The sequence below is a fragment of the Zalophus californianus genome, chromosome 9 (genome assembly GCF_009762305.2).
Source record: "Zalophus californianus isolate mZalCal1 chromosome 9, mZalCal1.pri.v2, whole genome shotgun sequence".
NCBI lineage: Eukaryota > Metazoa > Chordata > Mammalia > Carnivora > Otariidae > Zalophus > Zalophus californianus.
Genome location: NC_045603.1, coordinates 5850283 through 5876308, shown reverse-complemented (window position 1 = coordinate 5876308; position 26026 = coordinate 5850283). Strand labels below are relative to the sequence as shown.

The following is a 26026-nucleotide window of genomic DNA, read 5'->3' as shown; positions in this document are numbered from 1 at the left end:
CCCGGTGCCTCTTGCCCGCCGCCCTCCCCCGCCTGGGGGGTGGCTCTCAGCAGGCCAACAGCGGTGTCCTGCGTGTCTCTGTCCACCCCTGCAGGTAGCCTGCCCTACGAGTACAAGATCGTCATTGCCGGCAACCATGAGCTGACCTTTGACCAGGAGTTCATGGCTGACCTCATCAAGCAAGACTTTTACTACTTCCCGTCTGTGTCGAAGCTGAAGCCAGAGAACTATGAGAACGTGCAGTCCCTGCTGACCAACTGTATCTACCTGCAGGACTCGGAGGTCACTGTGCGGGGCTTCCGGATCTACGGCTCGCCATGGTGAGTGCGCCCTGGGTGCCTTCCCGACCTCGGGAGGGGCGCTGGGGGAGCTGGGGCTGAAGGCGCAGAGGGAAGTGGGGCTTGGGGAAGCACCAGGGAGCTCCAGATCTCAGCTCTTCCCACACCCCTGTGTGGCCCCCGGCAGGCCCCCATATCTAACTGGCAAGTAGTTCTATCAGCTGTGTCCTCTGTGCTGTTTGTCTCACATACAGATGGGTACTGTTATTATCCCCAGTTTCCAGGTGAGCAAACTGAGGCACAGAGAGCTTGAGGATCTTGCCAAATGTCATGCAGCTTGGAAGGGGCAAAGCTGGGATTAAACCCAGGCACTCTGGTTCCAGAACCCCTGCTTTCAACCATTATTGTGTATACTAGGAATCTCCCCATTGCCCATGTCCCCTGACACACACCAGAGTTGCATGGGTGAGGGGTGACGAGTGATCAGCCAGGCTGAGGAAAGGCAGTTGTAATTTTCATGGAAGGCCGAAGACCTAGTTTACTGTGTCACGGATGGCAGTTGTTTCCATCATGAGTACATATCAAGCTCTTACTCTCTGTTGGGTGCACAGAATAATCAGGCCTCATCCCTGGCTCAGTGGGGATCATGGTGAGAAAGAGTCATGACTCTTCTGTGTGATGGTCAGTGTGTCCATCAGAGCCCTGGTGAGGATGATGCAGATGATGATGGGGATGATGGTTGTGATGGCCATTGTAGTGGTGATGATGGTGATGATGATGGTGGTGGTGATGATGGTGGTGGTGATGATGATGGTTGTTGTGATGGTGATGGTGGTGATGATGGTGCTGATGGTGATGATTATGGTGGTGATGGTGGTGGTGGTGATGATGATGGTGATGATGGTGGTAGTTGTGATGGTGATGGTGGTGGAGGTGGTAATGATGATGATGATGGTGATTATGATGGTGATGATGGTGGAGGTGGTGATGATGATGGTGATGATGATTGTGGTGATGGTGATGATGGTTATGATGATGGTAGTGATGGTGGTGATGGTGATGATGATGGTGATGATGATGATGGTGATGGTGATGATGGTGGAGGTGGTGATGATGATGGTGATGATGGTGGTAGTTGTGATGGTGATGGTGGTGGAGGTGGTAATGATGATGATGATGGTGGAGGTGGTGATGATGATGGTGATGATGATTGTGGTGATGGTGATGATGATGGTTATGATGATGGTAGTGATGGTGGTGATGGTGATGATGATGGTGATGATGGTGGTGATGGTGGTGATGATGGTGATGATGATGGTGATGGTGATGATGGTGAAGGTGGTGATGATGATGGTGATAATGATGGTAGTTGTGATGGTGATGGTGGTGGGCAGCAAATCATTCTTGAGCAAATTCAGTAAGCCGGTCCCTGTGCTAAAGTCTCCATAAGCATTGTTTCTAATTCTTACTCAGCCCTGAGCAGACTGATTTATTGTCCCCATTCTGTAGGTGGACAGGCCAAGTGGCCCTTAGCGGGCCTAGAGCTGGCAATAGCCACAGGGTGCCAAGTGCTGGCAGGGTGAGGAGGGTACCATACACAGTGGGGAGAGATCACATGTCCTTGAAAGTGTGGCGTGATCCCAGAAGGCTCCTTGGAGGAGGTGAGGTGACCTGAGCTGTGAAGGAGGAGAAGGGCATTCACAGCTATGGAGGGGTAACGGCCTGAAGCTGCACCATCAGAACAGTACATGCAGGGAGGCTGAGGGATGATTTGGGGGCACACGGGACTGTATGGGTGCAGGGACTTTGGGGGAGAGATGTTACCAACACAGCGTGTCTGGGAAAACCCTGGCCTGCCTGGTGGATGCCATGTGGTGACACCTGGTGGCCAGAGGCTGCTGGCAGGTTTAGGACCTGGTTCCATCTTGCCAAGGCCTCCTCATGGGGCAGAGGGAAGATGTGGGCTGTCCCACTGCCCCTGAGCAACAGGAGGTGCCTGCTGCCATCTCTCTGGTCCTCATCGTGTCTGGGGTCTTGATGATCAAGGACCAGGGGGGGCGCTTGAGGACATGAGGAGCTTGGTGCCAAGGCCAGGAGTGGAGAGGAGGCCGTTGAATCTGCCTGGCAGGCCACTGGAGCCCAGATTTGGAGAAGGAGTCTGGCTGAACATGCTGGAAGACTGGAGCGTGAGGTGCAAGAGGGAAGTCGGGAGGGTCAAGGGGGAGGCCTTCAGGTACCAGACCAGGCAGCCTGGACTGCATCTCCTTGCCCAGTATTTTGAACACCCCTTTACCCCTCCACGTCCACATACATACACAACGCTTTAAAAAAATATTCTATTCTGTAGGAGGTAGTGTGGTTTTAGAACCAAACTGCTTGGGCTCAAGTCTTGGCCTCAACTTTTATGAGCTGTGTGACCCTGGGCAAGTCACTTAACCTCTCTGTGCCCCAGTTTCCTTCCCTGCAAAATGGAAGTGACAGTGCACGTCCTGCAGAGGGTGGTTGTGAAGGTGTCAGGAGGGTTTAGCTGGGCCTGGTGCCTGTACCAACAAGCTCTCCATGAACGGAGACCCCATTGCTGTAATTTACTGCAGAGGCCAGCCTTCCAACACCGCCTTGTCCAGAACCCAATATGTGGGCTGGAGGACAAGCAGGGGATGGGGACTGGCAGGTGTCACTCAGTGTCCTCCCCCTTCCCCCAGAGCAGCTGTGTGCACCGCTATGGCTGGGGGCTGAGCAACTCCTTTGACAGCCTGCTCTCAGGCTCATGGGTGTGTGGAGGGCCAGGGTGTTGGGCCAGCCCTGTTGCCCCTCTGCCAGCTAGAGGCCATGTGCTGGTGCTCCCGAGGCCTGAGTGAGGTCCAGCTGCCCTGTGCTTGGGCCACCAATGGCTACTGACTTTGGCTTTTGGGGTTTCCAGCCTGGACAGTTCTAGACCCTTTAGTTCCAGAATTTTCCTGGGGCCTTACTGCTTTCTCCTTGACCCCCTTACCTGTCATCCTGGCTGGCTGGGTGCACACCCACTGCCTGATGCCATGTGGAGCCCAGTACTGAGTGCGGGAGTGAGAGGCTCAGGCCAGAGAAGGGACCCCAGGAGGCCTTGGTGAGATCCAGGAGGGCTTCCTGTCGGAGGGGGGATTTGAACTGTGGTTTCTGCAAGTGGAGAGGGCAGGAGAGGAGCCATATTTCTGAGTCCCATTCTGTGCCAGTCTCCCCCAGACTCCTCTGGATGCGGTTTGGGCAGCCGTTGATGCCGAGGGCTAAGTGGTACCTTGTCTGTGCTCCCCATGCAGGCCATGGGCTGGTGTTTCAGCAGCTGCCCTGGTTTCCCTCGGGCCCCATCAGGGGCTGGGAGCAGGTGGTGGGTGTCACAGCAACAACCATGGCCAGCGGCTGGTTGGTAAGGGAAGGGCTGTTCAAACTGGGACACTATGAATATGTAGCTGTGTGACGTTGGGCAAGTGCCTTAGCCTCTCTGGTCCCTCTGTAGAGTGAGGAGATGATACTACCACATTACAGGCAGTTGTGAAGTCTGTGTGGGCCCATCCAGATGAAGGCCTGGCCCAGAGCAAGGCCCTGCAGGTTGGTTGTAATTACTATCACTGGGAGCTCCTGGGGTGGCGGCCGGGATGAGGTTAGCTCTACTCCAGCTGATACCTCAGCAGCCCCCAAGGCCGGGCCAGGACTCTATCCCATTTCACAGAAGGGCAAGTAGAGGCGCAGGTGGGCTGTGGCTTGCCCAGGGCCACATAATGACTGGTTGTCTGGACTCCTAATCTGGGCTCTTCCTGCTCCAGCATAGAAGCCAGTGTCCTTGTATGAACACCTACTCCGTTCCGGGCCCAGAACAATGGGCTCTGTATGGGTTCCTTGGTTCTCCAAAAAGCCTTCTGATGCCCCTAGGCCTTACTGGCCCCGTGAGGATATTGAGGCCAGTGGATCCAGTCAGTGTTTTCGTGGTCACCTGTTAATTGCTTTGTTCCTTTGTCAAGGCTGTATTGAATGCCACACACTAATCTCGGCCCTGGGGACATGCTGTGAACCAGACAGGTGCAGCTTCGGCCTTCACGGGGTTCATGTCCTCGTAGGAGACACATCAGCCACCAAATCCTTGATTCTATAAGGGCCAGGAGGAGAGGGGCTGGGAGCTGGGGTCAGGGAAGGCTTCCCCTGGGAGAGGGGCTGCGGCTGAGGGGACACAAGCAGCTATGCAGCGTGGGGGGTTGGGGAAGGGTGTGACAGGCCGAGGGAACAGCTCAGGCAAGGACCAGGAGGCTGGCAGGGCCGTGGGCATTCTGGAGGCCGATGCTCAGCTCTCGGTCACAGGTCCCTCTGCCTGTCACCCTGTGTCATCAACCGGTTGGGACCCCGCACAGCACAGCTGAGGTCCAAAAGGGACATAGTGCTCATATGTGCAGGCTGTCAGTCCAGTGCTCGCTCCCTGGGCCCAGACACACCAGGGGCGTCCCCAGGCTCTGACTCTCACTCCATGTCTGACCTGGTGAGTCACGCATCTCCGAGCCTCGGTGTCCCAAATGCACAAGGGGACACTGCCCCGCCAGGCTCCTCTGTGCTGTTCCCAGGTGACACTGCCCCTGGGGGGGTGTTCACAGCTGTAGCACCTCCTGGTCCCGCTGCTGATTCTGCCTGGTGCAGGGGTTGTGCACCCCCCAACTGTCTGCCAAGGCTCAGCCCCTTGGCACCGACCACCTGGACATATGGCGGCTCATTAGGAGGATAGCCTGGCCAAGATGGTGGTGATGATTACTAAGTTCAGATGTTCGGGTTTCCCTTTCCTTTCCTTGCTCTCCACACATTGACTAACACGGAGAATACAGGAGATGTTCTCTCCAGCTTTAGAAGTGTAATTATACCAGTGGGGGGACGGGGATTGAATAAAGCTCTAGCCATAAGCGTCCAAATAGAAACGGTGTCTGGAGCATGTGGGCAGGGCTGACCCAGGTTGAGGGGGAGACCTGTTCAGTGTGACCCTAGCTGGCAGAGCAGGGGCACAGAAGACAGTGACAAAAGGCAGGCTCTCATCAGTGCGGGAAGACTGTCCCACAGGCAGGAGCCCAGAAGAGAGGTGATGTGACCTTACTGAGTGGTGAGCTGCCTGTCACAAGGGGTGTGCAAGCACAGACCCACTGTGTTTGGGCCTGGTATCCTCCTAACCCCTCCCTGCTTAGAGGGCCCCAGTTTCTCTGCCTGTGCTGATGATTCCCCTTCAGAAGGATGCGCCGGCATGCTCTCGGGGGCACAGGTGGGGGGTCGGGGAGAGTCCTTTCGGTGCTACACTAGGGGTGGGGGCATTGTGACCAGGCTGGCCTCGACATGGAGGACTGTCCGGAATAAGCAAGGAAGGGAAAACAAAGCAAACTCGTGGTCACCACAATTGGCTTTTCTTCTAAGTGGTGCCACCGGGAGACGCTCCACTTGGGAGAGAGAATCCTTCCAAATTTTCCTTGGGCCACGCATTCCAAAGGCCACAAGGCCGTCCTGTGCCCGGTCCCCTGCAGCGCTCTGGAGACCCAGACATGGATCAGGCCTGGCTCTGCCGTCCAGGAGCTCAGGATGAGGGTGGTGGTGGTTGGGGGGTCCGTAATGGCTGACACCCCGCGCTGACCCAGCCTTGGCCCAGGGCAGTCCCCGGCCCCATGCTTGCATGCCTGTCCCCCACAGTCCTTGCCGTGCCCCCGCGCCCGTGCCCCCCCCCCCCCGTGACAGGGTGCCTTACCAACCCCATCCTGCAGCAGTCAATGAGGCAGAGAGAATAATCTGTAGTATGAGTGTGTCCCGTGCAATCTTCGGGACTTACTTACCCTAAGAAATTCTTTGTTGTTCAGCTGAAGTTCACAGTGAACAGGATGCGCATTGCATCTGCTTTTTACACTCAATGTTATATTTTCAAGATTCTTCCTGCACATGTCAGCATGGGCAGGTGTAATTGGGGCTTTTCTCACCGCTACGTAGGATTTCATCTTATGAATATACCGCAACGTATTCATCCATTTTCTGTAAACCCAGCCACCCTGGCTTTGGGGCTGTTATCCTCGAACACGTCTCTTGGGGTACAGAGATCCGTGCTCCTGAACGGACGCACGTGACACGCTCACACCCACACACCCACTAGGAGTGGAGGGGGCAGGTCACGGGCTGTGCGGTTCTTTAGGGGAACTGCTAAACCGTTGGTCAGAGCGGTTATGCCGATTTCTTTCCCCATCCAGCGGCCCCTCGCCTTGCGTCCTTGCCAGCGCTTGGTATTGTAGGGCTTTTAAATTACGTCCGTTCTGCTTGCTGGCCTCCCCGTGTGGCTTGCATTCCCCTGATGGCCAGGGAGGCCAAGCATCTTTTGCCGGCCACTTGGATGTCTTCTTTTGTGAATTGCCCACGTCTTTTGCCCATTTAATAGAAAAAAAAATGGGTGTCTGTCTTTTTCTTATTGGTTCGTAGAGATCCTTTGTGTATTGCGAATGGGAGCCCTTTGTCCGTTGTAAGGTGACAAGTGGCTTTTCATCCTCCGTGACTCTCTCTCTCAGTGGTGACTTCAGATGGCCAGAAGTTCTTAATGTGGGGGTAGTCCAACATATTCGTGGTTTTCTTTGTGGTAAGTGTTTTTTGGGTTCTGTTTAAGAAATCTCCCGTTCCCTGGAGTTGTGAAGATATTTCCATGTTGTCTTCTGGAAGCTTTGCTATTTAGCCTTTGATGCGTGGGGGTTGGACCCGCCAGCAGGGAGTGCATCGACAGTGAGCAGGAGGGGTCCCATCTTGGGTGTCTCCACGTGGATGCCTGCTTGGCCCAGCACTGAGCGGAGACAGTCTGTCTCCATGCAGGGCATGCCCTGCACCAGCCACTTCCACCTCGCGCCTGGGCTCTGTGTCTGGGCCTCTCCCCTCCTTGGGTCCACTTAGCTCCGGACCGTGCGGTCTTCATGACTCTAGCAGGAGCTTTCTGTCGAGCCTCTTTTCCTACTAGAACGTTGGAGGCTCCACGAGAACAGGAACCTGACTCTGTTTTTGTGGTCTTCACTCCAGTGCTAGGACCGCGCCTGGCTCATCAGAATCGATCGTTTTTGGATGGTTGGATGGATGGGCAAGTGACAGATGCCAGGCTGTGGGAACTCAGTTAACATTCAGGCCTGGTCTGGCGTGGTGTTCCTGTGTCTTTCTGGGACCTTCCTCCAGGAGTGCCCCCAAGCTCCTCGCCTCCGGGGTCCTTTCTCCTCCTCCTCCTCGGTGCCGGTCCCTCCAGAGCAGAGCCTGACCCTGCCACCTCCCTGCTTACGCTGCTTGCCCCTCACCCCCAGGCTGAAGGCCTGCCCCCCGTCTCCGGACCCCGTGCCCTCCCCAACACCAGCAGAGGCTCCGTCACTGCGGGCCTCCGGTCCCGAGTCTCGTGGGGGGCGGTGTGTTTGTGATGCCGCCCCCAGGGCACTGTGACTTTCTAGTCACAGGAAAGCCACGTCTGGTCCCCTCAGGAACAGACTCGGCACTGAGCCTTGGGCAGAGCAGCTTAGAGGAAGGGGTGGGAACCAGCCACGGAGGAAGAGGAAGAGCTCAGCTGTCACAGAATCTTAAGTGTTGGAAAAAAATTCTGTATACATGCTGTATTCATTTATGGGTTTTGGATACATTTTTTTGTTCTCATTTAACTGAAAACGGCCTTGATTTAAAAAAAAAAAAAAACAGGAGTGCGGGAGGGAGTGAAATTGGCATGCAGCTCGTCCATCTGGTCTAATTACTTCTGGTATTTTGAAAGAAGGAATATAAACCTGCTGAGACATTAAACTTTGAGAAGAGGCTGCCGGCCGTTGCCGGGCGTCTGGGCGCGGATCCTGGTGCTCAGCTTGGAGGCCTGGCGCTGCCTGCAGGCAGGAGTGCGGGGGTGCCCTGCCCCTCTCGCAGGGAGCCCGGGGCCTCGGGGACCAGTTCTCTTTAAACGCCAGGGCTGGGTAAGGCCCCGCTCGACACTCCTGCTGGTGGGCGGGGCCCAGCCTGGTGATCTTGGGTCAGAATCTTGGCTTTCTGTGAAATGACGGGAGGGATAACCCCCCCCCACCCCGTAGGGCTGCTCTTAGGATTCTGGGGGTCGTGTGCGTAAATTGCTTGGCACACAGGAGACGTTCAGCACACAGTGGTCCCACTCACCGTCTAACCCTCTGCAGCTCGCTGCCTGGATTGCCGAGAGCAGGGGTTGGGGGGGTGAGATCAGGGTGTTCTGCACAGCCAGGGGTTGCCCACCGATCCGCCCCGGGGACGGGGTATGGGCAGGGGTTGAGCCTTCCATGTCCTTCGTTCCCTTCCCTGTGTGCACAGGGCAGCCCCGCTGGGTGGGGTGGGGGCACGCAAGGAGCTGCCCGGGAGTTTTAAGGCTGGGACCCGCGGGAGCCAGGCTCTGCTTGCCGGTGGGACAGTCATTATAGGAACTGTGCCCAGGCTGTCCCCGAGGCCCCGTGCTCCCGTCGCTTATCATCTTCTAGACCCTTGTCCCCACTGGACAGCTGAGGAGCCTGGGACCCAAGAAGTGAAGGGACTTGCTTAGGGTCCCCCACTGCTTGAGGGCTGGGCTAGGCCTGGGTGGCCGGACGGAGGGCACCCCTCACCTGAACTGGGTACAGAGAGATGCTAAAAGGTTTCTTTTTTAAACTTCATCAAATAGGTCTTTTGGAGAAAACAGACTAGAGGCGAATAGAGTGAAACCCTGGCTTCTTCCTGGCCCCGCAGAGGCTCTCGCCAGGACGTGGCCGAGGCCTGGGACCCTGGCCAGGCCCGAGTCCTGTGGCAGCCCGGCACCCGCTGTGCCCGGCTGCGGTCAGAGGCTGCTGGGGCCACAGGGACGCCGGCCCTGCTCGATACAGCCCCCCGGCTTCAGGCACCCCCCCCCCCCCCCCAGGAATCCTGGCTTGGTGCAGCTCCAGCCACTCACCCAGAATCCTTCGCTCTTTCTCTTAAGAAAAAACTTTTATTCTTTCGAAAAACGTTTATTTTTCAGTCTCCCTCCAATGCTTGTCCACGGTGTTCGGGGCGCTGGACGTTTGGATTGCACGCTCAGGTTCTGTGAAGCTCTGTCTGGGGCCGTCCTGGGCAGCCCCTCAGACAGGATTGTGCCCGCCTCCGACTGTGGGTGCACACAACCGTGGACGGTTTGCTTTCATTTCTTGGGCTTCGCGGACCCACGCGGAGGCCGGAGGTCAGGGGCATCTTCCTCCGTCTGGTGCAGCATCCTGCTGCCCTGTGGTCAGTGGGCCGCCTTTTCTGGCCCATTCTCCGCTTGTCTCCAGAAGCCCTCTGGGGGCCCGGCTTTACAGAGGGTGGGTCGCAGGCCCCGCTCCCTCCCCTTGACCGCCTGAGGCTCCCTGCTGCTTACTTCAGGGCCACGAAGACCCACGTGTCCTGGGTCACAGGCTGCCAGTCCTGCGCCTCTAAAGCTGTGTCTATTACTGTTCCTCATTCGTTTCTAGGTGGTTTTAGTGCGAGGCTGTGGCCTTCCTCTTCCTCCTTCAGGCCAGACGGGTAGGCTTTCCCTCCTCTTCTGTAGCCGAGACTCTGAGACCCCCTCGGTCCGCAAGCTCCCCGGGAGCTGTTGCAGAATCGTCCTGTTCAACTTGGCGAGCAACGGGGCAGACAGGATTGCTTTCATCCCACTTTATGGACGGGAAAGGTGAGGCTTAGGTCGAGGAACTGGCCCGAGATCTCAGCCCTAGCAGAGCAGCGCGGGGGTCCAGCCCAAGTGGGTGGACTTGGTCAGCTTCGGGGCGGCCTCAGGGGCCACCGCTTTCCCGCTGGCCCCTGGCCCCGTCCCTCGGGCGGCCCCTGTGGGCTGCAGAGCCCAGACGGGGCTCCCCGGATCCCTGGCCCTGGCAGTGGCGAGTTCTCCCTGAGCTCTGAGTCCTGTTCTGGGAAATCAGACTCGGATTCTCCCCTCGCAGGGCTGTGCAAGGGTGAGTCGAGGGGGGCACGCAGAGCCGTTGGCTGGGGCACCAGGGACCTTGGTGGTATTGCCCCCCCTTCCCCTGTCTTGAGCCCAGATGGGGTCAGGAATGGCCTGGGTTCAGTGGAAGCCATGGAGCCAACCTGCCTCTGGGGCTGGCCGCACACCCCACCTGAGCCTGCCGCCTCCCTCGGGCGTGACAGTGACCGGAGGGTGGGAGCCACCTGGCACAGCCCAGCCTGTCCCCAAGGGACCCGGCTTGGCCACCACCAAGGGTGCCGCTGCTGCTCACACCCCCTCTCCTTCCTCCCTGGATTCTGAGAGTTGTCAGCCCCACACGCCACACGCAGCTGACGAATTTTGATGTCGGGAAGAAATTCCTCACGGTTCCTGGCCCTACGCTGTGCTGTCTCTGCACACACACCACACACATGCACACAACTACACACACACCACACACATGCACGCAACCACACACCACATCGTGCACACAACTACACACACACAAGCACATACCACACACACCCATGCAACTACACACACACACACCACACATGCACACAATTACACACACATGCACCCAACTACACACACACCACACACATGCACGCAACTACACACACACACTACACATATGCACGCAACTACACACACACCACACACGCACGCAACCACACACACACACACCACACACATGCAGGCAACTAAACACACACCACACACATGCACGCAACTACACACACACCACACAATGCACGCAACTACACACACGACACACATGCACGCAACTACACACACACACCACACACGCACGCAACTACACACAACCACACACACATGCAACTACACACACACCACACACGCACGCAACGACACACACACACCACACACACCCACGCAACTACACACCACACACGCACGCAACTACACACACACACCACGCACACGCACGCAACTACACACACATACCACGCACACGCACATGCACACGCACGCAACTACACACACCACACACACTCACGCAACTACACCCGCACACCACACACACGCACACCACACATGCACGCAACTACACCCCACACACATGCACACTATACACACACACACCACACACATAAACACTACACACACACCACACCCATGCATGCAACTACACACACACCACACACATGCACGCAACTACACACACACCACACACATGCACGCAACTACCCACACCACACACATGCATACAGTTACACACACACCACGCACATGCACGCAACTACACACACACACCACACATGCACAAAACTACACACACCCCATACACACGCACACTCCACACACACACAAGCACACATCACACACATGCACACAACTACACACACACCACACACATGCACACTACACACCACACATGCACGCAACTACACACACACACCACACATGCATGCAACTACACACACATCACACTACACACACATGCACACAACTATACACACATGCACACGACGCACACAAGCACACACCACACACATGCACACTACATACACACACCACACACATGCACACTACACACCACACACATGCACACTATACACACCACACACATGCACACTACACACCACACACATGCACGCAACTACACACACACCACACACACGCACACAACTACACACACGCACACACACCACGCATGCATACAACCACACACACATGCACACAACTATACACACACATTACACACATGCACACTACACACATGCACACACCAGACACATGCACACTACACACACATCCATCCCCACATAACTACACACCCACCACACACATGCACACAACTACACACACATACACCCATCCACCCCCACATAACTACACACACGCACACACCCACATACACCACCCCCACACTGCACACACACACACAATTACACACATGCACTCGTACACATATACCACCATATACCACACACACACCACACATGCACACAACTACACAACACACAAACCCCTCCACCCCATGCAACTACACACACACGTGCACACACACACCACACACATGCACACAACTACACACACACTGCACACATGCAACTACACACACACGCACACACCACACACATGCACGCAGCTACACACACGCACACACACCCATCCACCCCCACATAACTACACACAGGCACACACCCACATACACCAGCCCCGCATTGTACACACACAAACTACACATACGCACACGTACACATATACCACCACATACCACACACACCACATATACACAAAACTACACAACACACACACACACCCCTATGCAACTATACACATATACATGCACACACGCACATACACCACTCCACACTGCACACACACACCCGCAGCTACACACGCAATCCCCACACCACACCCCCCCACATACAGGCACACACATGCAGCTACACACATGCACAAATCTACACCCACAACCCCCACACTGCACACTACACACATGTACACACACAGCCACAGACTCACATGCCTATTCACACAACCCCCATATCATACACACGCACACACATATCTACACGCATGCCACACGCACACATCTACACACACCACACACGCACACACACACCTACACGCACACACACCTACCACACACGCACACACACCTACACACGCGCACGCACACACATCTACACGCACACCACACACACATCTACACGCACACCACACACGCACACACACCTACATGCACACACGCACGCACACACACCTACATGCACACACACACCACACACACGCACACACACGCACACCTACATGCACACACACATCTACACGCACACAGGCAGACTACACACACACACCACACATGCACACACACACACGCACACCACACACGCACACACATCCACTCTTCTTTCTCTCTCACATGGACTCTCTCCTTTGCCCCTTCCCTGTCCTTATCTTTCTTGATTTCACGTTGTTGTTATCTTCTTTACAGAGGGCCCCTCAACACATATGCACACTATTCTACATGAGATTAATGTTTGAAACGAATTGTCTGCCTTCTCCCTTCTGCGCGGTCCCAGCGAAACAAAAGATGAATGGTTCCGCACCTCGGAAGGGGGGGAAATTAATTAGGAATGACAAAGGACCCCATTCTTCGGTTCCACTTATCTTGCTGCTGACTTGCCGGAACTGTTGTGTGCGGGGCAAGGTGTGTGATTGGCAGTCCTTGGGGACGTGCTGCCAGCCTGCGCGCCCTGCCCCCTCACTGGCGGCCACGGTCCCGGGCGGGGGGGAGCTGGCCCTGCTGCGGAGGCGGCTCCCTCAGGCTCCCCCTCGGGGCGGTGCAGGGACAAGGGACAAGGCAGACCTCTCTCCCTCAGAGCTGGGCAGGTGGCAGTAGCTGCTCGGACTGTGGGATGTCCTCAGATGTCCGGGGACCCCTTGTGGGGGTGAACTCGCTTGGGCCACCCTGGTGTGTCACTGACTCGGTTTCCCCTGCTGCAGAATGGGAGCACAGCCTCCCTGGGGTGCTAAGAGCATCCCGGGCAGCTCCTGGGGCCAGTGACGTGTGGTACCCTCATCTGAGATGCTCTTAGTATTAGCCATCCCTGAGAGAAGCTTCTCTGAGGGAGTTGGGTCCCCACCCCGCTCAGACCACAGCTTTCACCCCGGTAGAATGAGGAGCGGAAGTGAGAACACCCGGCCCACGAGGTGTGCCGTAAGAGGCTGTCCCCTTCTACCTGGCAGGGCAGCCGCCCTCAGCCCCCAACCCTAGGGAGTGGGCTGCCTGGGGGAGGCAGGGAAGGTCCCCCTGAAGGAGGTGAGCTAGGATGCAGCAGAGGGTGTGAGTACAGTGAGCCTGGCCTTACCTCTGAGGTCTCATCTGTGAAATGGGCATATGAGTCCCCCTGGGCAGGTCATGGGAGGGTGGGAGAGACCGGGGTGCTCAGTGGGTGGTGAGAGTTCTTGTTTGTTCTCATGCTTGTGCTTCTTATAGGTCCTGGGGCTTCATGACTCCAGGGGCTCCAGGGTGGGGGCTCCCGCTGGCAGGGTGCACAGAGGAGAGGGCGAACGCTTAGTTCTTCCCACTTGCCTGCCGGCCAGGTAGAGTACCTGGCCATTAATTCCATCATGCGTTCATTCATTCATGCACACCGTGAGCCAACCGTCCCTGAGTCCACTTAGGCTCAGCCATCTTTTGGACAAGAGGGATTTAGGGACGATTTGATCTGAACCTGCCCTGAGGGAGCCACCACGAGGGGACTCGGAGCAGGGAGGGTCACCTGTGCTCGGGGGATAGAGGTGATCAGGGGAAGCTTCCCAGAAGAGGGAGCCTTTAAGCCAAGCCTTCACAAATAATGGGTCATGTACTCTGAGGAGAGGCTAAGAAGGGCTTTTAGGATGGCTGGAACAGCAGGAGCAAAAACCAGAGGCACAGAAAGGCTGGGCAGTGTTCAGCAAACAGGACTGTTGCGGCCAGCATGTGGTGAGCTCAGTGGGACCTCTGAGCAGGATGGTCCAAGACGTGGGCTGGGACAGAGCCCGGGGCCGTGAGGTCTGGGCTTGTCTTCCAGGCACAGGGAGCCATGGAAGGCTTTGGAGTAGAGGAGGCACCTACAGGGAACAGTTGAGAGGTGGGACACCAGAGTCACAAGCTGCTTCCTGTCTGTCCAGCCAGGCTCAGAGGGAGCCTAGCAGAGCCAAGGCCTGGGCTGGGACCTGGCAGGGGACATTCAGGAGCTGCTCAGAGGGGCAGGCAGCCAGTTGCCAATGAAGAGGCCTGGCCTCCCCAGGAGGGTCCTCTCTGGGTCAGCCACCTATTGGGCATAGGATGCAGGAGCCTGGAAGCCTGGTCCACATCCCTCTTACCTCCTGTGTGTCCTCAGGCACACCACTTGGCCTCTCTGTGCTGTCATTTCCTTGTCTTTTAAAGTGGGAGCCTCCCAGGACTTTGTCCTGAGGGTTAACTGAGCTGAGATGTGGAAGTGGCTGGTGAGGGGGGCTTGCTGGGTAGGGGGAGGCCGGGTTCCTGGTCCTATTTGCATAATTCTGACTTGGAGGCCGAGAGCGCAGGCCCTGGAATCTGCTCTCTGGGTTTGAGCCCTGGCTGTGTCCCTTGGTCACCAGGTAACCCTGCGCAAGTCTCTGTACCTCCCCGCACCTCAGTTTCCGCATCTGTGAAATGGAGCAGTGATGGCAGCTGCCCCCCAGAGTGGGTGTGAGGCCTGGGGGCTCATGGAGAGGCTCTGGATTTGTGCCTGTGCAGGTGCCCCCCTTGCTGTCCCCGCAGTGCCCCTCGGCATCCGGTCAAGGGAATTCCGGATGCCAGCCCTCAGACATGGCCTGGGTGCACCACTGGGCCCAGCCCCACCCCAGGGCACTCCAGGCCTCCTCCGCCTGCACACCCCAGCGTCCCCGGGAAATGGGGTGTCCAGAGCCCATGCTAACTGGGTGACCCCTGGGTACACCCCTGCCCAGGGGCCATGCGCCTTACCTGGCACAGCAGAGCGCACTTGGCTTCAGCATTCTCTGTAGACGAGCGTCGCCCCCCTCCCGTCTGCCGTTGGGGGACCTGGGATTCACGCTTCAGGGGGAAATCGTTTAATGATTGGCCACGAGGAGGTCATTTATATTGGCTAAGCGGGCTTAATGAGACTGGATTCGAAGGTTACCATAAGCACACAAAAAAGCTGTTAAGGGGTTAATCTCTGAGAGATTACATTGTATTCAGCGCTCTGTTAAAGTTTGAATTAATTTTTCCCATGGGTTTGTTCACATTCTAATTTTCAACTAAATGAGACATCTGTTTCAGAAAAGGAAAATTTGCTCTGGTTGCCATGGCAACTATCATTCTGTAAGAAAATTATTCCAATGGTTACTTTAGAACAGAAAGACAGAAATTCAGGACATAAAGCCGCCTCCCATTGCTCAGTTGGAATTCTGATTCATCCGACCTCCTTGGGATCTGAGATGTCCTGGATGGCATGCGGACATCGGGCTCCTGGCCCTCAGTGGGGCGAGCCTGGGTCCAGGCGCCAGGTCGCGTTGGAGACAGACACGGGGTTTTCGCAGGGCCTGGGCATCCCGTCTTGGGCTTTGATGGTCTCAGACCACGGCTGCCCCCCCAAGGTGGGTGGGCCACTAGGGACTGGGCTGGACCCTGGCTGCTTGGGTAGCCCTGTGAGCCCTTGCCTGTCCTGTCATCTGTCTGGAAACCAGAACAGCCTTGGACTTCAGCTCTGGCCCCAGAGGGCCTTACTAGATGAGGAGGTCAAGTGACCAGACGCGGAAGGCTGGGAGCATCTGGGGCCCACTTCACCTCGAAGAAGGCCTGCCACCACACTTCTGTCTCCTCTTCCCATGGCAGAAACCTGAATGGACATCCACAGGAGGGGCCGAGATGTTTTCGGCCTCTGAGGGGTGAGGTCATCGTGAAGTCTGTCTCTCCTGCTGTGCCAGAGAAAGCTCCCAGCCTGACGAGGGTGTTCCCCAACCCACGGGCCATCCTGGCAAATAGCTCCTTTGGATGTTTGCATGAATGACTTGACTCTTCCTGCTCCTCCTAAAATTTCAATAAAAGCTAGAACCTCCCCTTTTCCCATTGATGGAGCTCCTGGGTATTTAGAAGGAGTTTTCATAGTGGAAGTATAATTTAAGCCTCTTAAACCTCCTCCCTCTATCATTTTTTCCCTCCCCCCTGTGGACCCCCAGCCCTCATGGGGTAAGATCTGGGGGCATAGGCATCAACTATCCTGCCGGTAGAGGTGAAGTCGCTGGCCCGGGGGCAGAATCAGATGTTTGATGCCAACCTCGGTACCTTGAGCAAGCTTTCAGGGTCTCCCCAGGGGCAGGGTGGATTCCACCTTCCCAGGATTGGAGGTGGTGTATTTCCAGGAACTAGGCAGGTGTATCTATGGGGAAACGCCACCCCAAGGGGAAGGCTCGGTAGTGCTGGGTGAGGGGAAGCTGGGGCAGGTGGAGGCTTGCGTGGGGGTCTGTGGTGTCTCTGATAGATTTCTAAGTGTCTCTCTCAGGAAGCTACCCCTTGCTGTGGCTCACAGGAACTAACAAACGCCTTCTCTCCATGCAGATGAGGCCTCATCCTGTCTTGTAAATATTTGATTAGATTTTTGAAGAATGGATCTTGTATTTGGAAGGCAGCGCCAGAAACACGTTGCTTTTTCCCCTGGAGGCTGACAGGGCTTTGGGCTCCTGGGAGGACCACTAGGCTTGGCTTTCGGAGCAGCTCCCAGACAGCTGCAGCCTCTCCTGCAGTCACTCTGCCCTGACTCAGCCAGAGGGGGGCTTTGAGGATGCCCAGAGTCTGAGGGCTTCAGAAATTACAGAGCTGGGAGCTCAGCCTATTAAGGCAGGAGCCGCCCCAGCTGGCTGCTGGAGCACGACTGTCAACTGTTTCTGACCAGGAACCATGGTAGGAAAAGCACTTCACATTGTGACTCAGTACACTTAAATAGATACGTGGGTATCTATTTAAATATAAATATATTTAACTGAAGTATCCTTTCCCTGCTAGGAGATACTCTCTCTTCTTCTTCTTCTTCTTCTTTTTTTTTTTTTGATGCTTTCTTTTCTTTTTTAAAAAAATGTTGTTGTGACCCATCAAAATGCAGTTTGAAAAACTCTGCCCTAGGTCAAAGGTTTTTCATGAACGCTCCATGGGTGGGTTTCAGGAGGGGCCCACAATAATGATGGCGATAGTGATAGTGGTGATGGTGATGATGGTGCTGGTGATGGTGGTGATGATGATGATGGTGGTGGTGATGGTGATGGTGGTGATGGTGATGGTGATGATGGTGGTGATGATGATGGTGGTGACAGTGATGATGGTGATGATGGTGATGGTGGTGACGGTGGTGATGGTGATGATGGTGATGGTGGTGGTGATGGTGATGGTGGTGGTGATGGTGATGATGGTTGTGAGATGATGGTGGTGATGGTGACGGTGGTGATGGTAATGGTAGTGATGGTGGTGGTGATGGTGGTGATGGTGATGATGGTTGTGACGATGATGATGGTGATGGTGGTGGTGATGGTGATGGTGATGATGGTTGTGATGATGATGATGGTGGTGATGGTGGTGATGATGGTGATGATGGTGGTAGTTGTGATGGTGATGGTGGTGGAGGTGGTGTTGATAATGGTGATGATGGTGATGGTGGTGATGCTGGTGGTGATGGTGATGAAGGAGACGGGGAGGATGATGATGGTGATGGAGATGATGAAGGCGGCTGCAGTGCATTGAACCAGGCACTGTTTAAGCCCTTTACGTGGATTAATGGATTTAATCCATTGAAACAGCCCTATTGAGATGGTATTTTTATCCCTATTTTACAGATGGGGAAATTGAGGCATAGAGAGAGGTTGAGTTACTTGCCATAGGTCACACAGGTAGTAAGAGGTGGACCCATTCTCACCCAGGTCTGTCTCACCTCAAGATTGCCTTGAAGTTGGGTGTAAAATTGTGTATATTTGGGGGGGGTTGCATTTTCTGTGGTTGTGCACAGGCAGGCTGGCCGATGTGGGTGTGCCAGTGATAGGAGATGTCTTCTGAGGGGACTGTCCCCAGGCCAGCCTACCCAGATGCTACTCCCCAGCCCCAAACACCTGGTCTGCTCACTTGGCAGGTACTTCCTACGGTTGGGAATCCCTTGGACAGCCCAAACCTGGGGGTGCTCACAGCCCCTCTGTGACCTTCTTACCATCTGTTTCTCCTCCCAGAGCCTCAGAGTGCAGATCCCAGGTCCCCACCTGTACAGGTGGTTCTCCTGGGGCCCACTCATATCTACGTATGAGACAATCTTCTCGGTTCCCCCTACAAGAACAAGGCAGGGGCCACGGCCCTCTTCTTCAAGGCCAAAACTTAGGCCAGCAAGGGCTTCGGGAGATGGTGGCCTGGTGTGCTTTGCCCACTTTTAGTAAGTTTTTCTCGGCAGTAGCTGGGGGCTCTCTTTTGACTATGGGGCATCATTCTCAGCTTTGAAGTTTTGGCTGCGATCCCTAGGCAACAGGAAAAGTCCTATTTGACATCTGTTAACACATGGATTCATTCATTCGTTCCTTTATTCCCCTCCTCCGGGCTGGTGCTGGGCACGCAAGGTGAGAGGAAGATTGGGGCAGACAGGGCTTTGAAGAATAAACATGGCGTGAGGTCAGGGGTGGGTAGGAGGAGAAAAGGAGGGAACCAGCGTTCCTGGCAGGAGTCCCGGGTGAGCAAGGCTAGCGGTGGAGGGGATTCTGCGCGTGTTTGAAATGGCAGAAGGACTCTTGACTCCCAAACGGCCACCCTGGTCACCCATCTTCCTCCTTCACAAACCCATGTTCCAGAAGATGGCACTGCAGGCATGAAGGCTGAGGGGAGAGAGTCAGGTCTGGGTTCAAACATGACTTGCCCCACCCTGGGCACCTCACTGCCCCTCACTGAACCTCTGTCTTCTTATCCAGAAGGTACCATGGTGGGGCTAAATCAGGGTTTTCAAATGGTGTTCCGTGAGATGCCCAGGGTTCCATAGAGGTGCTTTGGGTGGCTGCCAACAGGTAGAGCCATTGGGTCAATAGCCAGAGCTCTCAGCCTCGCCACGAAGGGCATATGGGCCATAAGAGGGATTTTAGTGGCAGCTTTGTGCATGTGAGAGAGACCTTGAAGATGAAAGCCCAGCCCCACTGCTGACTTGTATGGTATGTGCTGGAGGTGAGTGGTAATGAGGTGCCCAGCCCAGGAGTCAGCACACCCAAATCCCAGGCTAGCTCACTTCTTTGAGCCTCTGGTTCCTCGTCTGTAAAATGGGGATACTCTTAGTCCTTAATTCACAGGGTTCTTGTAACAGGTAAACCATCCCTATGATGTACTTAGATGGCACCTGACAAGAAAGTAGGTATGTGGGAAATGCAGGTGATAATTTCTGTTCTCAATCTCCTCATCCATGAAACAGAAAGAAAGAGACCCATCTGCCCACCCTCGCTGCTGGCATGAAGATCCCTGAGGTGACCGGTGGAGAGGTGACGAAGGTGATGATAACTGATCACCTCAGACTGGGGGGCTTAAAACAATAGGCATTTATTCTCTCACAGTTTGGAGGCTGGAAGTCTGAGATCAAGGTGTCACCAGTGTTTGTCCTTTTTGAGGGCCCTGAGGGAGAATCTGTTTCATGCCCGTCTCCCAGCTTCTTATGGTGGCTAGAAGTACTTGGCGCCCCTTGGCTTGTAGACAACATCACTCCGATCTCTACCTCCATTGTCGATGGCCCTTTTCTCTCTGTGTCTCTGTGTTTTCACATGACCCTCTCGTAAGGACACCAGTCACTGGATTAGGGGCATGCCCTAATCTGGTATCACCTTATCTTAACTTGATTATATCTGCAAGGACCCTGTTTCTAAATACGGTCACATTCACAGGTCCTGGGGGTTCAACATATGTTTTTGGAGGACACAATTTGACCCACAACAGTGGCGATAGTGATGTTGGTGATGGTGATGGTGATGGTGGTGGTTGTGGTGGTGGTGATGGTGATGGTGATGGTGATGGTGATGGTGGTGATCATGATGGTAGTGATAATGGCAATGATGTTGGTTATGGTGATGATGGTGGTGATGGTGGTGATGGTGATGGTAGTGATAGTGGGGATGATAGTGATGGCGGTGATGAGGGTGGTGGTGATGATCGTGGTCGTGGTGATGGTGGTGATGATGGTGATGGCAGTGATGATGATGGTGGTAGTGATGATGACGATGACTTTGTAAACACTAAAGGACTATGTTAACGTGGGATCTTATAATGACTTAGGCTCAAGGGAGAGTCATAGTAAGGATGCTCTTGTTAGAAATGAAAGCCCAATCAAATGGCTTTATATTGCCCATATAACTGAGAAGTGCAGAGGTATGGTGGGTGACTGGTGCAGTTTTGATCCGGTGGGCTCCCCTGGGCCATGTGGTCCAGCCATGGCCCTTTGGGACAGCTTAATAGCTATTAACAGCTTCCAAGGCGAGAAGCTCACTGGTTGATATGCAGGGATGAGAGCATCCTCTTCTCTCATCATCAAACGAAGAAATATTTGGGATCCTCACCAATGGGAAGGATCTATGTTACATGTTCACCATTGAACCAATCCAAGGGAATCACTTGCATTGCTCAGTCTAGGTCTGAGTTGAGATTCCATTAATTGGCCTAGGTCGCTCTGGCCCTGCGCTTAGAGCTGGGGGTGGACCGAGCCTGGCTGGGAGCTTCGGGGGAAAGCAGCAATCAGCATCCTCTACTTGGAAGCCATTCTCTCTGGGTTTGGTCTCAACCTGCCCCAACTGTGGGCAGGAAGGCGAGTGAGCATGTTCTTCTCTGATTTTCCTTAGAGGAGCTTGAAGCAAGAGAGGTCTTTGGCTGAAGCTGATTCTTTTTAAACTTTCCTTTTGAAAAAAATCACAGAAATAATATTTGTTCATCCTAGAAAAACAGAAACTGTGTTGAAAGAAGGGGAAAAGAGAAGAGGAGGCCAGAGACATCCCACAGCCCGCAAGTTGGTCAGGATTCTGGCTAAGTCCAGGCGATCTCCACCTTTACTTTGAGCTTCTAGTCATCAAGCCTGTCCTGATGACCATTCGGCACTGCAACTTGCTTCCCCTTCCTGTGACCGCCCCACTCTCTCAGTGGCCCTCTCTGAACTGCCTGCTCTTCTTCCATAGGCAGCCCTGGTTTTATGGCTGGGGCTTTAACCTGCCTCGAGGCCAAGCACTGCTAGAGAAATGGAACCTCATTCCTGAAGGCGTAGACATCCTGATAACCCATGGACCACCACTGGGTAAGAGTCAGCTGCCCCCCGCCTTGGCTGGCCCGGCCCCCAGTGGGCCTGCTTGTGCTGGGAGTGGATGCAGAGGGTGTGGGTGTTGAGAGGGGCGGGGTCTGGCCCCGCCTGAGCACAAAGATCAGCCCGGATGAGCTCTGTTCTGAGTCTGACTTGCTGTGGCATTGGGGACAGTTCACCCCGTGGCCCCCCTTATTTCCTGAGCACCTACTATGTGCTAGGGGTTCAGCTTGTTACCCGTGGACTCCTCGCAGCCCCCCAGGGAGGTCAGAATCAGCTGCCCATTTTCCACACGTTGCATACTGGAGCTCAGGGACGTGGAGAGGCGGGGCTGGGCCCTTGACCTGCATCCTGGGGGCACAATACCTTCAAGGTCACCCTCTGGGCTTCATCCTGCACACCCCTCACCCCATCCCAACAGTCTCTAGGGCCTGTGGGTTCCACCCTCAACAACTCTCTTCCCAGGCCCCACTGCCACCTCCCTGGTCCAAGCTGATGTCACTGTTCACACAATCTAACTGCCTCTGGGCCCCCCTGGCTGTCCCATCGGGCGGCTTTCTCAGGCCTCCCCTCCCCCCGTCCTCACACACACTTCCTGTCCATCTGCACGTCCCTCTGATTCCACCTCCAAACTGGATCCCAGCTCCTTCCTCTCCTCTCCACCATGCCTGTCCCCACCTGGGTCCAGGCCGACGTCTTCTGTCCCTTTGATGACTGCCATGGTCTCCTCACTGGTCCCCCAGCCCCGAGTCTTGCCGCTTCCACTCCACTCTCCTCACATCAGTAGGAGGGAGTTCTCTGAATCGGCAGCTATGCCATGCCATCCCTCTACAACCCTTCATGGCTCACCTAGGCCTTAGAATGCTGTCCGAACTCCCAGCAGCCCAGCCCCTCCAGCCTCCCCCTCCTCCTGCTGCCTCCACAGAACCTGCCATCACTCTCACAGCATTTGGGGCCAGGGCGGGCGATGCTGGGCAAGGGGCGAAGCTGAGCCATGCTCATCTCCAGGGTTTGCAGGCTGCGGGGTTAGAGGGGCACAGAATGGCCAGGCTTGGTGGGACCTTTCTCTCCCTCCCTCCCTCTCTCTCTCTGTGTCTCTCCCACCCCCCCTCCTTCCCTCTGTCTGTCTCGCTCGCTCCCTCCCTCCCTCCCTGATCACTAAGGCAGTGGCAGCAGCAGCCTGCCCGAGTCAGTGACTCAGAGGATCCCCCTTCCCCTTCCGAGCATGCAGAAACCCGTTTCACCCACCCAAACAGAGAGGGGCCACGATGAACCCTAGCTGCTCGCTTGGAGTCATCAATTATTCTTCGTTTGTGTAGCCATGTGAGGATAATAAGCCGCCACCATATGGGGCGGCTCCGGGAGGCTGGCGGTGTGAGCAGACCCAGACATAGCCACGTGAGCCAGGCTGCGGTGAATGGAGTTCATTTTCGTGATTTTGTGATGTTTGTTTTGAAAGTTTCCGATGTGGAAATCTCGCTCCTGGTTCTGCTCTGTTGCCAGCCCACTAGGGTGCCCTTGGGCCTCACCCGTCCCTTTCAGGCCTCGGTGTGCTTGTCTCTGCAATGGGTGGATGGCACCCTTGAGGCCGCTCTGAGCACGGGTCGTGGGGCGGGTGGTGCTCACTTGCCACCCTAGGTGCCTGGCCCACTCGGGGCTCTTGTAAGCATGGCTCTCTGGGTGGCCCTGCAGAGGAGTGGGTCCAGGTGACCAGGCCCCAGGCGGCACGTGGTAGAGCCACGGGCTTTCCCTCCCTGAAGGCCAGGGACAAGGTGGCCTTGGGAGAGCTTGCTGGGAAGTGGGGGGCGGGTTCTGCCCGATCCCTGAGTCCAGGATCTCGTGTCCCTGAGTCGCAAAAGCTGTGGCGTGGGGTCTGCGGGGGCTGGGGGCCTGGCTGCCTGGACCCCGTCACTGCCCTCCTGTCCTCTCCTTACACAGGCTTCCTGGACTGGGTCCCCAAGAAGATGCAGCGGGTGGGCTGCGTGGAGCTGCTCAACACGGTGCAGAGGCGCGTCCAGCCGCGGCTGCATGTCTTTGGCCACATCCACGAAGGTCGGCGTGGGGGGTGGGGGAGGGGCTGCTTGCGGGCCCTGTAGAGGGGCCCCCTCACCTCCCTTCAAGCCAGTCACCTCCTCCCTGCTCTCAGCCCCTTCCTGACATTCACTCTGTAAATGCTTTATCTGCACTTGGCCATCAGTTAGCTACTGCTGAAATGTTTAATGATGGGAAGACAGTTGTAAAATCTAGCAAGACTTAGGGGTAAGTTTTACCCCCTTGGAGCGCTGCGACTCTGCCATGCCTCCAGCCTGGGAAGTCTTTGGGATGTGGGCAGGGAGCTCTCTGGAGGAGGGGACACTGGATGGAACATGGACGATATGTTAGGTTGGGTAGGCACGCTGTGAGCCCCTTAAGGCTGGCAGCCGGGTCTTGTCGCCTACATCCCTACAGCCTGGCATACAGTGCTTAATAAATGTGGAGGTGCTTAATAAATGTGGAGGGCCACTTGCTTGCCTGAGACATTCTGGTGGTACCTTATGTCCACCCCCACCACACGCACAACAGACCTGGCGTTCTGGCTCCGTTCCTGGGGGGCTGGGGCCACTTGCTGTGTCCACATAGTTCGAATGGTAGGGGGCGTTTACTTCCCCTCGGGGGGCAGCGGGCAGGATGGCCGTGATGGTGCTGGGTGGTGTCAGCTCCAGCCCTGGCTCCCCACAGCCCCACGTCCCGCATGCAAGGCTTTCCTTATTAGACCTTGGGTTTCCTCCCTGGAGCTTCATTCATCAATCTGGCAGACCCCTCTTTTGCTCCGTTTGAACCTTCCTCCCACCTGCCCCTGGCCTCCCCGTCCCATCCCCCACTCTACCAGAAAGCACATGGGCTCCCATGGGCCATGGGGACTGATTATATGTTTTCCCCTAGAGTTGTCTCCCAGCTTCTTGAGCCTCACATATGCTTGGTCCTCATCAGATCATTTTCCAACTCAGAAGCAAATAAGTCTCAGCCCTTTCCCTGAGGGCCACTGCCAGGTGTTGTTGGAGGGCAGGAGTGACCAGATAGAGCTCCCCTGGCCCCAAGGAGATCACAGAGAGGCAGCAGATAGGCAATAAAAGGCAGAATCTGAGAAGTCATGGGAGGGACAACCCATGTGCTGTGGGATAGCAATATGGCTGTCATTTTCTGTAGCCCAACTATGGGCATGGAATGCCTTCAGATCCCAGGTGGTGTGTGATCCAAACCACATTCCTGCACAATTGCATTTGGGGGATCCAAAGAATGGGTAACCTGCAAGAGGAGGGGAAATGTCCTTTCTGGCTTGGGGGTGATCTGAGCTGGAGGATGAGGATTCGGACAAGTAGGCATGGCAGGAAAAGAGTATAATAGCAGCAGAGGCTAAGAGAAGAAAGTACATGATGATGGTGATGATGGTGGTAGTGACGGTGGTGATGGTGTGATGATGGTGATGATGGTGGTAGTGATGGTGGTGATGGTGATGGCAGTGGTAGTGGTGATGGTGGTGATGATGGTGGTGATGGTGTGATGGTGGTGATGGTGGTAGTGATGGTGGTGATGGTGTGATGATGGTGATGATGGTGGTAGTGACGGTGGTGATGGTGATGGCAGTGGTAGTGGTGATGGTGGTGATGATGGTGGTGATGATGGTGGTGATGGTGTGATGATGGTGATGATGGTGGTAGTGATGGTGGTGATGGTGTGATGATGGTGATGATGGTGGTGATGATGGTGGTGATGGTGTGATGATGGTGATGATGGTGGTGATGGTGGTGATGGTGATGGCATGGTAGTGGTGATGTGGTGATGATGCTGGTGATGGTGGTGGTGGTGGTGGTGATGATGGTTATGATGATGGTAGTGATGGTGGTGATGGTGGTGATGATTGTGGTTGTAGTGGTGCTGGTGGTGATGATGATGGTGATGGTGGTGATGGTGGTGATGATGATGGTGATGGTGATGGTGGTGATGGTGGTGGTGGTGGTGGTGGTGATGGTGGTGATGATGGTGGTGGTGAT

The 26026-nt window shown here is 55.4% G+C and overlaps 1 protein-coding gene across 2 annotated transcripts in view; it reads left to right on the top strand.

The window, feature by feature from the left end:
• Positions 1-26026, top strand: part of MPPED1 (metallophosphoesterase domain containing 1) — a 77957-nt gene that overhangs the window by 49109 nt on the left and 2822 nt on the right. For both annotated transcript variants that reach the window (XM_027591814.2, XM_027591815.2), the window contains exons 4-6: positions 95-320; positions 21877-21992; positions 23934-24047. In XM_027591814.2, coding sequence (XP_027447615.1) covers positions 95-320; positions 21877-21992; positions 23934-24047 — 456 coding nt within the window. The remainder of the gene's footprint in view (positions 1-94; positions 321-21876; positions 21993-23933; positions 24048-26026) is intronic.